We start from the raw sequence: 15683 nt of genomic DNA on the forward strand, positions 1-15683 counted from the left end.
TCACCAGTTAAACATTTTAATCATTTTAGTTTCCAATTTACACTGATAATCAAAAAACGCGATAGTTTTTCCCCACTTGTCACAGGGACTGTGCATGAGTTGCCCCCATCAGAGGGCAGGCCCCACCCACTGCTGCGGCCTCCCCAACACGCACCACTCCCACATTCCACACCCATGGGAACGACAGAGATTTTTTCCATGATGATTATCTTTGGGAGAGGAATGGATTCCCCAAGATTATTCTCTGGCGACACTGTAGGAAGAGGGCACTGCAGGGGAGGGTTTGGGTGAGGTGAATATGATGGGAGTATCACTCTTTTTGAGGTTTTTAAAAAAAACCACTCATTCTAAAATCAGGGCTAAAAGAACTTAAAAAACAACAACCCACACCTTGAGGAAACTGCTCCTCACCATAAAAAGCAGAATTTTTGCATAGACGTTTACATGTAATCTTCAAAACTCAAGACGCTGCAGTTTAGCAGTGGTAAACGAGTGCTCTGGGTGGAACTGACACAGTCTCATTTTAGATACCCATGTGGTAAAAAACACACTCTGAGGAACAGGATAGTTGGTTTTAAAAAAAAGAAGTTAAAACATGTGGCCAATGCTTTGAACACACCCAATTTCCTCTCACACAGCGGAGCAGACACTTTATACCCTTCATGGGCCTCAACCACTCTGTCTAAGACAGCGAACGAGACTTCATTAGACTCTGGCAATTCATAGCATGAGGGAGCTAACATGCCAGTTTCCTGACACAAGATGGCTGCTAGGGAACAGAGCCAAGTTTTAGTCACCTGCTTCTAAGCCCAATGGTGAATCCTGTTAGGACAGGGAGCTGGGCCCCCTTGCTCCAGAAAGCTTCTAGAAGTGCCAGCTCACTAAACCAGAGACTCGAGGGATAGATTCCTTTATCAGAGAGGTCGCAAGTCGATGTACCATGAAAACAGGCAGAGGTTGTTGTTTTTTAAGACGCATTCTTTCTTTGAAAGAGGATCTAGAGTCAAATTATGAAGAATTTAAGCAAGTGGGCAGCACGGGAGTGAAGAGCGTTGTTGATATGGCGGACCATGTGTTATGTATCATCGGCACAGTCCATCTGTCCTGATCGAGCGAGCAGCCAAGAAGAGGGGCGTTTCACCAGGAGGAGGGAGATCTTTGGAGATCCACGGCAGGGTGGAGGCTACATCCAAGCACGCCGATCATCCCAAATGGGAAGAAGGCTGCAGAGGCTACAGGTGTAAAGGCAGTGGCGCAGGACCACACCGTAACACAACACTGCCAGGGGCAAACTTGGCTTCCGTCTTTTGCGTGGCACGGGACACAGACCGTGTATATAGCTTCCTACTCCAGTCAAGAGGCCTGAGATTGTTTCTTGGCCGAACTTAACGCACCACGTTCATCCGCTAAATCAGGTTGTGTGTTCCTCTTTATGGAAAGCGCTGCTGTCTTGCTTGCGATCTGGAGGCCGGGGGAAGAAAAACCTCAGTTAATTTTGTGAAATGGTTTCGTAACCGCATGCATCTGTGGAAAAGGCTCAGGGAAAGACTCTTCGGCATCACATACAAGACTCTTGAGATCAGAATACCTGGATCAGTAACTTATTGAATGCCTTAACTGCTACTGTATGGTGTCAGAGGTTGGCATCTTGGGTTCCCTGCAGGGGACCCTCTGCCAAGTCCCGTAACCTCTGGGGGCCTGTCGCTCCTCCTTTTCACTGTTGCTGCCAGTCCATCGCACCTTTTTGAAGATGCAAGAAGGACAAGTGTAAAGAGAAGGAAAAGTGTCCATCTCCACTTGCCCTGTGCTCTTTCTCTCTCTTGACAGAGAATAGAATCATAGAATTGTATAGCTGGAAGGGACCAAAAGGACCATCTAGCCCAACTTCCTGCATTGTGCAAGATGTGCCCATAGGAAGGAGAGGGGAAGCTGCAGCAGTAACAGTGGCAAGGAGGGAGGTGGGCCCACACAGGAGGGGGGGGATGCTGAGAGTATCTTCCCCAAGGGCCCCCCAAAACCTGCTACTAACTAGATGGTGAAATACAGCAAAATCCTGAATTTGTGTTTTAGTATTGCTGTTCTATGAAGCACCATCAAACTGTATGGCATATACGAGGTGCGAGTGGGCAGGTCCCTGCCTTCAGGAACTCACTATCTGAAAGGTGGCACAGGGGAGACAATAGAGGAAGGAAGGGAAATGGAGGTGTTGATAAATCCTGGGAGCAGGACATGCATTTATTTTAGATATACATACAGTGGTACCTTGGGTTACATACTCTTCAGGTTACAGACTCCACTAACCCAGAAATAGTGCTTCAGGTTAAGAACTTTGCTTCAGGTTGAGAACAGAAATTGTGCTCCGGCGGCACAGTAGCAGCAGGAGGCCCCATTAGCTAAAGTGGTGCTTCAGGTTAAGAACAGTTTCAGGTTAAGTACGGACCTCCAGAACGAATTAAGTACTTAACCCGAGGTACCACTGTATTACAGTGGGAAGAATAATTAAAGGATAAGACTGTTGTTGATAAATGTTCCTTCCTTTGCTTCTTGGGGCCATAAGGGACACTAAACGTTTGTATCCAAGCACGCCCATGATTGCTTTTAGGGCAGCCTGCCTTGATTTTGTGTTGCCCTTCGGATTTTATTTTTTTAAAAGCTCTATGGATTTTGTTGTCTCCAGGCTTGTTTTATGACTCAAGTTATTTGCATTTTGCCATGACCTTTTGGCTTAGACAAGTAAACTAATAAATATGCCAAGAGGTAGGGAAAATATCTGCCCCTGTGTGAGGATTGTTTACTCCGACTGCCAAACTGCTTCTTCATGAAAATGTTTTTAGAGCAGGGGCCTAATCTACTCCCCCCGCCCCAAGAGGCAAGGAGAGTTGCAAAAAGCAAAGCAGAAGAGGAAATTATTGTATGGCTGTTCGAAATTAATTTTGCTGTATATAAATATACTTCAGTCATAAAAGGTATATAAATAATAATCCAGTAAGGAACTTGCTTCAGAAGACCCCGATCTGAGTAATAGTAATAGTAATAGTAATAGTAATATTAGCTCTGCATCCAGGACTCTGTCTGGCCTTTTGTACTCACATCATTCATAATTTTTTGCTTGAGCTCTTCATGAGTTAAGGGTTTCTCGTCTTCTTCTGTTATTGGCTCATGGCCAGTTCTGCAAAGAGCAAACATTAAGATGATAAAAACGAAGAGTGTCTTTTGCACTAAGTACTGCAAACCAGTCCTTTTAAAAACAGTTTTTTTTCAGGGCTCCTCCCAAGACCAGTTTTTATTCAGCATTTATTCCAACTTGTTCATGAGGCATTTATATGACAATAAGCAATCATCCTGATGTACACATCTTCCTGTTAATCATTCATTTACCCCACAATTTTCAATGCATTTCCCCGTAACTTTCTAAGAAGTCCAGTTTTGTGGGGTTTTTAAGTGGATTTGTTGTACTAGGGTGACGGAGTGCTTTAACCCACTTTAAAGGCACAAACCTAAAGTTTTGCACTTGAATCCCTCCTGCAAAACACTGGCAGTCTGGAGGCACCCAGAGAGATGGAATACGCTGCATCTGTTGAATGTTCTGCCTGCTGCCAAGTTATTCAGAGTAAAATATTTCCTGGGATGTGGGCAGCTGGATCTAACCCATTGCATCCCAGTCCCATCCTAAAATTTCTTCTATGGGTTTAACACAGTAAACCTTTCTGCTCAGAAAATCTAATATTCTCCTCTGCATGAGTGCTTTTCCTACCCCGTGTGTGTGTGTGTGTGTGTGTGTGTGTGTGTGTGTGTAAAAACCAAGGCCTCATATGGCATTTAGTCTTGATTGCATTTTTAAAATATTTATCCAACATGGGTCTCCAAGGCAGCTTCAAACATAATTAAAACCATCCATTTCAATATAACAATTAAAAAATAATTACAGAATCAGCAACACACAAGCATATACACAAAACAGAAAGCAGGAAATCAGTCAAAACAAACATGCCTCTTGAGCAAACAAGAACACGCAGAATTGGCAACTACAACTTAATAATGTAGGCACCCAATGACAGAAGCTAGACAGGGTGCATCAAAGAGCAGGGGCCGTCCTAGAAAAGGCCCCGTTCTCCATTTCTTCTCCTTTAATGCTGGAGGTGGGAGCAGCCAGAAGAGAGCCGCAGTAGAATTATTTGTTTCCCCAGCTTTTAATGTGTCTTATTTTATAGAAACAAGAATAAACTATACATTCTAACTAATGATCCTCATGTCATCTATCAACATTAAGGCACTGCAAATTAACATTGTTTTATAGAAATCCACAAACGATCTTGATATTCTACCAGAGGCTTTCTCTATATAAATAATACATTCCTATACAACATAAAGACATAATTGCTTTATAATTAATTAATTCTTACTACTGCAGTTCTTTCTTTTACAAATTAGGCATAATTTGAATCTTATATTAATTTCCAGTAGTGCTTTCCAAATATTTTATATTGAGTTTTACAATTCCAATACAAAATACATTCATGCAAACACTTTAAGGACTTTATCATCATCATCATCATCATCATCACAGTACTATTCCAGATTGTTTTATAGTAAAATATTTTATGCATTAATATTCTATGCCAAATATCTTTTGCTCAGTCCCACACAGATGGCATTTGCTGTTTCTTCCGGTGTTTAGCGATCCGTATCTGGGGACACTGCCAACATATTGCCCACCATTTTTCTTTCCTAATAGCATAATCATAGGATCCATAATTTATTCATATCCTATGATCTCATCATTTTTCCTTGTAATTTTTTTTAACTGTAAAACATTTTCTGCAATAACATTCCATACCAGATATCTTTTTCTCATTCCCATAGATGTTTCTTCCAGTGTTTAGCTATCTGTATCTTGGGGTGCTACAAACATAATGTTATGCACAACCCCAATCTCTAAGCAGTGAGAGATTCCAGGGGTTCCAAGCGCTCACTCGGGGTTTGGCTTCCTTGGAACAGGGGTGCTCACTTGAATAAAATGGGCAACGCCAATCAATACTTGGGGGGGGCTAGCTCCCTCAAATATTTTATGGGGGTGTAAAAGATCTTTGGCACCTAGGAGTTGGCTCCTAAGTCTTGGAATGGAGGTCAGTGGAGACTGAGGCGTCTTTAGGGTGTATGGTTTTATATGCACATGTGTACAACCTGGATATAGGATTCGGGGGTTCACAACATTAACACATGGATCCTACTTCCCCTTTAGGTTTCCAGAGAAGCCTCAAAGTCCACAACATGTTTTTGTTTCCCAGCTTCCAGCTCTTGCACACAACAACTATTTTGGCTATTGTTCTTCTGCCTAGGCTCACATGGTCTCCAGCCAGTTGAGGGGCGTGCAGGGGGACACCTGTCAGTTTGCATTTCTTAGTGCAGAAAGTATTGATCTGATGTGTAGAGATCTTTCCTATTCTACTTAGTTCAAGAGTGTTCTGGAAGGTTTCTTTCTATGTGAAAGAAACAGGCAGAAGGTTTCTGATGTTTGGGTTATTCCTTCTGGGAAGCTGAGTACAGCTGGTTTAAAACTGGTTCTGTTATCTTTCTGTCAAGGTCATGCTGACTATAATAGTCAGGTCAGGAGGAGCCTGGGTTTCACACACTTTCTTTTTCTATCTCTTTGTTCTGGTGTGGTGTTCCGTTCTGTATGCTATAATGTTGAGGTTTAGTCTTATTATAAGTTCTTTTTAAGTTTAAGTTAAGTCTGCTGCAACTGGATTTCTTATGGACTGTGCCAATTCTGAATGTATTGGATTTGTGACCATTATGCTCATTTATTTGCCTTCAGTAGCAGTAAAGCTCTGCTGGATGAAATACAATTGCCTCTAGTCTATTTTTTGGGAACTCTGCAACATGTTTAAGTCCTCCTCCACATGCACGACAACACCTACCCCATTTTCCCAGACAGAATCATCACTTAGCTCATTCTTTGAGATGCTGACGAGCAGTTAAACTGGACAGCTAAAGCCATTACAAAAAGAATACACACTCATAACAATATTCTCTAACATCTTCCCTTAACATATGCTAATTCAGTTTTCCTAATAACATAACCATGGGGTCCCTCATAAACTCATATCCTATGCCCTCCAATTTTCCTTGTTACCGCAACCCAAAATATCTGAGCTTTCCATGATCTCAGTATAGAATACCCTTTGCCAACCCAGTAACCTCCAGCTGCTGGGCTGGCAGGAGCTGATAGGAATTGTAGTCCAAAACAGGTTGATACAGAAAATCTTAAACATATGGGCAGGTTCATGTGGGGTTAGGCAGGTCTCCTTACCCAGCAGTGGGTGGCCGAACAAGCATAGGCTGTGCCCGAATCTCAGGTTTCTGCCCCAGAAGCAGTTGCACTGTCTCCAGAGTGTCGTAGGGCTGATCATATTCCTGAGAAAAGAAGAGGCAAGGTTTATTGATTGCTTCCCCTCCCACTAGAGATTTAAAATAAAACAGCCTGAGGTCAAGTACTCTGCCCCACCTATTAATCCAGATCTATCTATTCTTCCTACTAGATCAATTAAAAACTGAGTGACTTCGTTAGCTACAGCTAATATGAGAATTTTGGTTTTCGGTTTTTTAAAAAGGTTACTTACTCTCACAATTGCAGAAATGCATTTGATAAAATAAAAGTAAATGTGTTAAGGGATTTGAAATGAGGCTGGCAAAGCAAAAGTAATATCATGCTTTCAAGCCCTGTGGACTCCACTGCAGAGTTGCAAAGTAATTTCCCTCTGTACCAGGACATTTTGAAAGGAACACATACGAACAGTTATATCAGAATGGGATTAAAACCCTAGACTATTCAACAGGAAAGATTTACAAGCAGGTTTGTCCTGCAAAATCGATAGGGGTTCTCACTCTCAGTAAAATATTTTGCACACGGTAATTGCAGCAGGGAATTGGGCTCAGAGAAGTGAGTCAAAAGGTTGTCTCCTCCTCTCCCTTTCTCCATGATCCCTGAGCCATCCCTTTCTCCTGCCCCTGTTGTTGTGTCCTGCCCATCCACCCTGCATACCTCAGCCTTGGCGAAAGAATACATAGCCAACAGCTGGTTGGTCTTTTGCTCAATCAAGCCCAGGTAGATTGCAACGTTCTCGTCCTGGGCAGTCGTCGACCCCCCCAGCTTCTTTTCCAGCACTGAGTAGTCACACTGCAGTTTCCAAAAGAGAGCCTCGATTGCTTTGAGAGGAGGAAAGAAAGCAAAATGAATGAATCCCTGCCCACCCACACAGCTCTTAACTTTAAGCACTCATTTCCACTCACTTCCTAGAGAGCCTGGAAGTCTTGAGGTCAACCTGGATAAGCGCCAGGGGTCAGCCCAGCGAGTGGCGCCCCTTCCCCAATTCAAGGTGCCTAGTACCTAAGGCTTGCCAAATTATTCTGCACATGAGACAACACCCTGTCCCCCAAAATAAACACCTCTCCCTGGGAGCAGAATAATAATAATAATCATCATCATCTATCATTTTTCTGCTCTTTCATGACACACAGAATTCGCTGCCCAAGGCAATGGTAGCTCCAGCCCTGCTAAGAGTCAACTTGATAAATGGTGGCCTGGTTTGCATGGTCTTATCTTGGCATTTAATAAGCCAGGATATGCATGAGCTACTGCTGCTCGCAGGTGCCAGGCAGCTCCTTTCCTCAGCCCAGCAAGCAGGCGGCTGAACAAGCCAGGACCCAGCTGTCTATCATAGCTGCCCATTATCTGAAAACCCAGAAACTATGGTGAATGGCTTACAAACCAGCCAGTGTCTTAAAATCAACTTTAAGCCATGGCTTGATATCCTGGCTAGTTTGTAAGCAATTAACCATAACTTCCAGGTTCACACATGTCAGGAAGTGAGGAAGAAGCCATCAATTTCCATTCCAACCTGCACTTGCTGCATGCAGCACTGTTTCCATTCCACTGCAGTTTGGCTTCTGACAAAAACAAAAAACCCCTATGTTATTCAGCTCACTGTCCACTGTGGTGGAACTTGACAGAACATCTGGCATTATTTCACACCATTCGCTGCACTGCAAAGGAAACACGATGCAAAGCGGGAGGGAGTCATCAATTATGTATCTTTTGCAAGCTTTAAATGGCAGCAACAAATACCGCTCATATTCGCGAGATTGCTTTCCATCCCTGGCATGGGATGTATAAATGAGCATTGGCAATTTCCACCCCCATTCCCATCAGAATTCCTCAACAACCCTATGGGAAGCTATAATTGATAGCTAAGTCCTGGCTTGTTCAGCTGCTTACTTGTGGGCAGAGCGAAGCGGCAGATAACACTCATTCACATCCTGGCTTATTGAGCCAGGATATGATAGTGCAGATTTGCCCTGCATGTTCTGTACTTTTTGTCTACATGGCTCTTTGGAAGCTATCTTCAACTGGCCAGCCATCAGCCCATCTTGTGACTATGAATTCCAAGAGACAGGCTGGAGTCAGGTGACAGCTTTCTTTTGTCTTTTTTCCCAGAAAGCTGAAGGCAATTTGAAAGAAGGGTCCGTTGGGAAAGGAAAGCCTCTTAAAATCACTCAGCTTTCTTAAATGCTGCAGTTTGTCTTCAGTCCTAATTACACATTGCATGGAAAATAAAAATAATAAAATAAATTATTTCCTTTGTCCCACACCTACTGGCAACCAATTCCACAGGATAAGCCTGAGCATTTTGACAAAATGATATTCTCTCCCTCTTCCAATTTTGCCTTTCAGACCTCCCCCCTCCTCAAGCTTATCTGTCTGCTGAGGATGATACAACCAGGATCTGTGCTATTTTCTGTGACTAGCTGTGCCTGTTGGCTGATCATCCTGTTCCTCAAGGGAGTCTGTGGACTGCATCAGGCCCATACAGCCTTTTCAAACCAGAACACAAAGCCATTTCCCTCCCCACCACCATCCCAACTACTGGCAAGGAACCACAACCGCTTCTTCCTTTTTAAAAAAAATAATGGTGCTGAACGTAACAGGGCCTGGTGACCAGGGCTGGGCACTGGCATTCGCTGTTAGAAAGTGAAGCCTCTCATCCTCCACTATCTGTGTAGTGCTAGCCTAGCACTCAAACCTGCCCAATAGTGAGAGCCAGTGTGGTGTAGTGGTTAGAGTGTCAGACTAGAACATGGGAGACCAGGGTTCAAATCCCTCCTCAGACATGAAGCTCATTGGGTGACCCTGGGCCAGCCACTGCCTCTCAGCTTAACCTACCTCACAGGATTGTTGTGGAGATTAAATGTGGAGTGAGTGAACTGTGTATGCCACCTTGAGCTCTTTGGAGAAAAAGGTGGCATGTAAGTGCAATCAATCAATCAATCGCTGGCCAGATTCCTTGCTGCGAGAGCTCAGCAACTGCTATGAAAAGGGGCATCCCGAGAATCTACATTTTCAGTGCAAAGACAAAACCAAGCCCCAAGTTCAGCGGGTTGCAAAGGAAAGCTTCAGAACATGTTTCCAGTTCCTACGATGGTGCCTCCACCATCTTTCTCTTCCTGGCACACAAACACAGTCCCTGCTTACCGTTCTTGAGCTGCTCCCAAATCTTGTGGTGACCCTTCAATGCCAGCTCAATCCCGTTCGCCTCTTTCACAGCTTCCTCCTGCTGCGCTTCAGCCTCCTTGAGCCGCAACAGCTGCTCTCCCTCGTCCTGGGCACTTTGCTTTTGCGCCTCCTGTATCTCATGGTAGAGCTAGAAGAGTGGAGGAGCAAGATGGAGAAAGCGGGGGGGGGGGGTCGTCATTAATTTCACTATTACAGGAGGTTGGCAAAAACAAGGCGCAAATAAGTGATAAGAGGGTGGGAGGGCATCGTTCCTGAAAGAAGCTTGTGCAAAAATAACACTGTGGTGCTAGGACATCTCAAAAGGGAAAGAGCCCTGATGCAATGTGGTGCAGCCCAAGGTGTATTTGGGTAAGCAGAGGGCAGCCACAGCATACATTTAAAGCAGATTCAATGCACATAGCTTTCCACAAAGAATCTTGGAATTCTAGTTTGACCCAGCACCCTTAACAAACTACAGTCGTCGTCCCCAAGCCGCATGCTTTAAATCTATATGGTGGGGACACATACTACTTGTTTCTGCACTTCTGTTGAATAAGGAACTGGGAACCAGGAAGCAAACTTCAGCCTCGTTCAGCAAGATGCGGCAGGAATCCCTGCTTGCTAACAGCAGCAAAGGTTGGAAGAATTGGGGAAGAGGGTGGGGAAGTATGGGCTGGCATTGTGATGATGACAGCATTGTGTAGAGACTTCAAAAAAACTTGCTTGCACGAATATCACTAATTCTATGATAAATTGTAATGGGAGGGAGGGGAAACCAAGACACAGCACTAACCTCAGTGATTTGTTCCCATATCTGCTCCTTCTGATCGTTCTGATCATTGACGTAGTTGAACTGAGCAAAGTTCCGTTCCTCCTCTGAAGTGGGAAAGAAAAACATCGGTAGCAGATCTTAACTCGCATCCCACTGCCTGAACCAGCCAGTACCCAAACTGATTCAAGGGAAGTCCCTATAAAGGGTAAGGTCCCAGATCTCATTCTGTTCTTCCTGAGCCAAAAAGACCCAAAGGACAGTCATGGTTCAAAAGGAAAATGGACCCTCTCCCATTGCAGCCCCCTGCCTTGCCTATCACCTTGCACGTATATATTCAATGCAGCATCCAAGGTTGGGGCGTCGGTGAGTTCCAGGACTTGATCCACAGTGGTGTGTAAAGATTCAAGCATCTCCTCCTCAGGGTCTTTCCGTTTGGACTCTTCCTCTGATTGAAAATAAAGAGAATCTAGGAGCCCCGGTTCCTAGGGCAACCTCAAAGTCATGTGAATCCCCACCTCAATCAGAGACATGCATTAAAGGAGTGGAAAAGCCACCCATCTTTTTTAATCACTTGTCTTGACCAAAGCTGCAACATTTCAATTATTATAAACCGCAAGAGGAAGCAAGATGTGACGTGTAAACCAGCGCTCGTGGCTCGATTCTCCTCCAACAAACCACACGAAGAAAGCAAGGTTGATGTCCCCTATGACAAGGTTGCAGCACTGGGGGCTTTTTAGCTTAGAGAAAAGGGGCGCAAGAGGCGGCAAGACAGACATTTACAAAATTATGCGTGGCATGGAAAAAAGGTTTTCTCCCTCTCTCACGGCAAGAGAAATAGAGAAATCCCCATGAAGGTGAGCGTTGGAAGATTTGCATGGAGAGAAACAAACCATAAGTGGTGGTTTGTTGCTGCTTTTCAGTAAGCTATAGTCTGTTTAGCAATGGCTTGCCGTTGACCCAATTACTGTTAATAATTGCTATGCCAAAGGAAGTAGGTAGATTGCTTTAGAAATACTGTTTTACCCACATGAGAATTTAAATCAAACTCACATGATAATTTATTAAAACTCACATGATAACTTATTAAAATGTTTTAATTGGGCTGCAGCCATACTCTTTAGCCAACTATTTCTCTGAATACAAAAAAGTTCATTAAAATATGTGTGTGTGTGTGTGTGTGTTTTGCGGGGTAACTTAAGATAACACAGATTGATTAGGTATTAACCCCCAAGATCCTCTGCTTTAATTCACAAAATTCTTCCCAGAGAAGGCAGCAGTCCTGGCTCTGAGCTGTCCCACTATAAACCACAACACACACTTGCCTCCCAAAGGCCAAGGAATACTTCTGGCACCAGACAAAGAAGCAAACACTGGCCCTTTTCTCACAAGCGTATGATTGTGCAGTTTTGGGCTGCTGGTGATATCTGCTGTTGGTAAGTTATACTGTATGGTGATCTTGCTTCTGTAGATCCAAACAGATCTTGCTATTGTGGGGGGAATTTACTACAAGCTTTTGTGGAATTTAATACATAACTTTTAGTTTTGCTCATTGCGTATTATTATTCAGGACATCTTAATTTTCTAACTGCCTTTCACCGTGAGTTCCCAGGGCAGGTTACAACAATTTAAAAATATAACTTTAAGAACGGTTAAAACAGAATACAATTAAGAGAATAGGGTGGACCCTGAGATATGTATCTCAGGCGTCAGAGGCCAGGATAAAGAGGTGCATCTTCAGCAAATGATGAAAACCACATGGTGAAGGTGCAAGACACACATCTGTGGGAAGGGAACATAGTCTAGAACTGCCACAGATAATGCCCTCTCCTGGGCTGTCCCCCTCAACTGTTGAAGATGGCAGAACTACCCTACAACATTCTAAATCCCGGAGAAGGTCTGTAGGGAAGCAAGCGGGTCTTTCATACATTTGGTGCCTAAGTCATTTAAAGCTTTAAATCCTAGCATGAGCACTTTGAACTGAGCCTAGAAATGAATTGGCAACCAATGCACCTGTTTGAAACTGGCTATGTGAGTTCTAAATGGATCCCCAGCCAGTAGCTGTCTTTTGGATGTGTTGAAGTCTCCCAAGTCATCTTCAAGGGCAGCCCTACAGAGAACATGTTGCAATAATCCATTTCTGAAGTTGCCAGAGCATGGGTAACAATGTCCAAGTTATTTCTGTCCAAAAGGGTCCATGGCTAACAAATGAGCCAGAGCTGGAAACTGGCACTCCAAATCACTGAGGTCACCTGAGCCATTGCTTAGTTTCTATTTGTTCTGTGCCTGTTTTGTCTTGCCACAAGACCACTTCTGGGCATGTGGGAATGAATGAATGACTCAATAAATAGCTCCTAACCATACATGACACACACACACACACACACACACAAACCTTTCTTTTGCTTGGCCTTTAGTGCCTCCTCCGTCAATGTCCTCTCCTGCAGCTTGACGGAAATGAAATCATTCAAGCGCTGGTCATTCTCTATCTGGCGGCATAATTCTTTCATCTCCGATTCATACTGCGCTACATCTTTCTTTGCCTTGTCCTGCAGCTGGCCTAGGCGCGTATGTGCCTCATCCCTATATTTACCCCAGTGGACAAATGGGATGGGGACAAGGTTTGGATATGTGAGAAAGAACCACCAGCAATTCCACTTCCCAACTTTTCTTCATGCTCTTATCCCCGTTTCTTCACCACCCCTGAAATCTAGCTTAAAGATGAAGAGTGTGAGTGACAGGCAGGAAGTCCTTGTTTCAGATATTACTTCACCATTTAGGAGAGGCCACAGCTCCCCCAGCATAAAACATCTCTGCGTGCAGAAGGTCCTATGCTCAACTGCTGCCATCTCCAATTACGGAATCTCAGGTAGAAAAGGCTGGGAAAGGCCTCAGTCCATGATACAGGAGAGCAGCCGTAAGTCAGGACTGAGAGTGCATTGTGTTCAATGGGCTGATGGCCTGGTCCACTCTAATGGAAGACGCAGGTGCCGATGTGCAATCAAGAGCCTCAAAGTGCACTCCTTGATGCACTGGAAAAGGAAAGCAGGCTTTGGCTCTACCACCCCATCACCTGACGGTTTGGTAAAGCCTCGCATTCTTTTAAGCACTGTGCAATGCTCTTTGCAAGCTTTGGGTGTTGCTGTGAAGTCCCAACTATGTGACATCAGTAGCCATGCCTGCATGTCAAATTTGGACTGTGTGGCTTGGATCTGACCTACAGAGCCAAAAAGGTTCCTCAGGCTTGCTGTACAGGTCACAGAATCCTGCTTTTCCTGGTGCAGAATTTTTGTTTCCCTGAAGCAGAATTTCCATTTTAGTGCACAGGATATATAGCCCTGTCTTTTATATTAAGGTAAAGGGACCCCTGACCATTAGGTTCAGTCGTGGCCGACTCTGGGGTTGCGGCGCTCGTCTCGCTTTATTGGCCAAGGGAGCCGGCGTACAGCTTCCGAATCACATGGCCAGCATGACTAAGCCGCTTCTGGCGAACCAGAGCAGCTCACGGAAATGCCGTTTACCTTCCTGCCGGAGCGGTACCTATTTATCTACTTGCACTTTGACGTGCTTTTGTTTTGTTGTTGTTGTTTTTAAATAATTTTTATTAACTGGCCAATCACATCAAATTAAATCACATCACATACTTGCACTTTGACGTGCTTTTGAACTGCTAGGTTGGCAGGAGCAGGGACCGAGCAACGGGAGCTCACCCCATCACGGGGATTCGAACCGTTGACCTTCTGATCGGCAAGTCCTAGGCTCTGTGGCTTAACCCACAGTGCCACCCGCGTCTTTTATATTAGAGTGATGCTTAGAAGCTAGGACTTGGAGGGAGCATGGCTATTGCTGATTAAGTTGTCACAGTGCATGAATGGGTGGAGGCAGCAGGACAATGGAAGAGCAATGAAGAACCAGGGTATGAACATGAGCAAGGTTTCTGCAGGGACACTCCTCCCTGCCCCACCGTGCTTGAGTACTCCCCTTCCCCTAACCTTGCTTCGTAGGCTGCAGAGGATGTGCTGATGACTGCGCCAATGGCTCTACGAGTTTCCAACAGCTCCTAGAGGGAGAGAGAGGAAGCATTCAGATCTAGTCCCTAATTGCAACACAGCTGTACTATCCTGTTCACAAAGTTCTATCTCCTCACTGTAGCCCAATCACAGCTCTTCCCTTCTTTCCTAACCATTGTCATCCACACCATAGCAGAAGCACAGTCCATAGATTTAAACTCCACATGAATCTGCAAGTGTTAAAGAGGTCCTGTGAATTGGCCTTCAGACCCTGCCCTGTCAAACCCAAGAATCAGAAATCCTTAGGTCCAAGAGGATAGGAATAAGGCAGGGGGCATCATAATTTTTGTTGTCAGAATCTAGTTGGTCAGTTACAATCCCTAGTTTAATAAGATAAAACATACCGTATTTTTTGCACCATAACACTCACTTTTTTCCTCCTAAAAAGTAAGGGGAAATGTCTGTGCGTGTTATGGAGGGAATGCCTACAGGTGGCATGCCTACGGATTTTCCTCCTCTAAAAACTACGTGTGTGTTATGGTCGGGTGTGTGTTATAGAGCGAAAAATACGGTACTTTCCAAATGCATGGTTTAGCTTTGTGATTCTCTCCCAGCCAATAAAAAGCCTTGATATTTTTTTTAATAACACTCTCAACAGTCAATCATATCCTTCCATTCCATGCTGGAGTTCTCTCCAAGCAACCAGATCTCACAATTCTATAACAGAACCTTCATTAGTCTATCTCACGACTCCAGTCCCTCTCAGAAACTCTCTTGGGCAATTACATCCTGTCAACTCTCCTCAATTTCCTCTTAGTGTGAATGTACCGTCTCTAGACGTTTATAAAGCTGTTCAAAGCGATCGTGTTCAAGCCGGAGAATTTCTAGATCCTCACGTAGCTGTGAATTCAAGACGAGCTGAGAATTGAATTCTGTGGTGGTCTGGAAATAGAAAAGTGGAGTGAGAAACTAAAGACAAGCCAAGAATCCTGGCTCTCAGAAACCCTGGGCACTTGCAACCATTTTTACCCGGTCAAGCTGATTCTCAACTGTTCCTATCCGCTTCAGCAAGTTGCCCTTCTGTTCCTGGATCAGGGTCCCAGTGCCCACCACCAGCTTCTGGTCAGTCAAACGCTTGTTCCAGTTTTCGATCTGTCAGAAATGAAGAATGAAAGCGGGGAAATGGGATAAGAAACTAGTATTTGGGATAGGACTAAAGAATCCTTGGCTCTTGGATCCCCTGTTCTAATGAATTCGACCCTCAAGTCCTAGCTGCCAATTCCCTCTGCATTTTTTAAAGCCCTCACACCCATTTTTAACCCAAAAGATCCTCCTCTCCTTTCTGGAGTTT

At 44.3% G+C, this 15683-nt stretch overlaps 1 protein-coding gene across 1 annotated transcript in view; it reads right to left on the reverse strand.

Annotated features, from left to right (window-relative positions):
- The window catches only part of ODAD1 (outer dynein arm docking complex subunit 1), a 20824-nt gene continuing 5141 nt past the window's right edge, over nt 1-15683 (reverse strand). The window contains exons 4-14 of the mRNA XM_053360929.1: nt 15362-15484; nt 15161-15274; nt 14315-14382; nt 12718-12905; nt 10645-10770; nt 10347-10429; nt 9533-9701; nt 7046-7209; nt 6314-6417; nt 3091-3169; nt 1-1461 (exon numbers count right to left, since the gene is read on the reverse strand). Of these exons, the coding sequence (XP_053216904.1) occupies nt 1354-1461; nt 3091-3169; nt 6314-6417; nt 7046-7209; nt 9533-9701; nt 10347-10429; nt 10645-10770; nt 12718-12905; nt 14315-14382; nt 15161-15274; nt 15362-15484 (1326 nt within the window). The 3' untranslated portion in view covers nt 1-1353. The remainder of the gene's footprint in view (nt 1462-3090; nt 3170-6313; nt 6418-7045; nt 7210-9532; nt 9702-10346; nt 10430-10644; nt 10771-12717; nt 12906-14314; nt 14383-15160; nt 15275-15361; nt 15485-15683) is intronic.

The sequence above is a fragment of the Podarcis raffonei genome, chromosome 13, assembly GCF_027172205.1.
Source record: "Podarcis raffonei isolate rPodRaf1 chromosome 13, rPodRaf1.pri, whole genome shotgun sequence".
NCBI classification, from domain to species: Eukaryota; Metazoa; Chordata; class Lepidosauria; order Squamata; family Lacertidae; genus Podarcis; species Podarcis raffonei.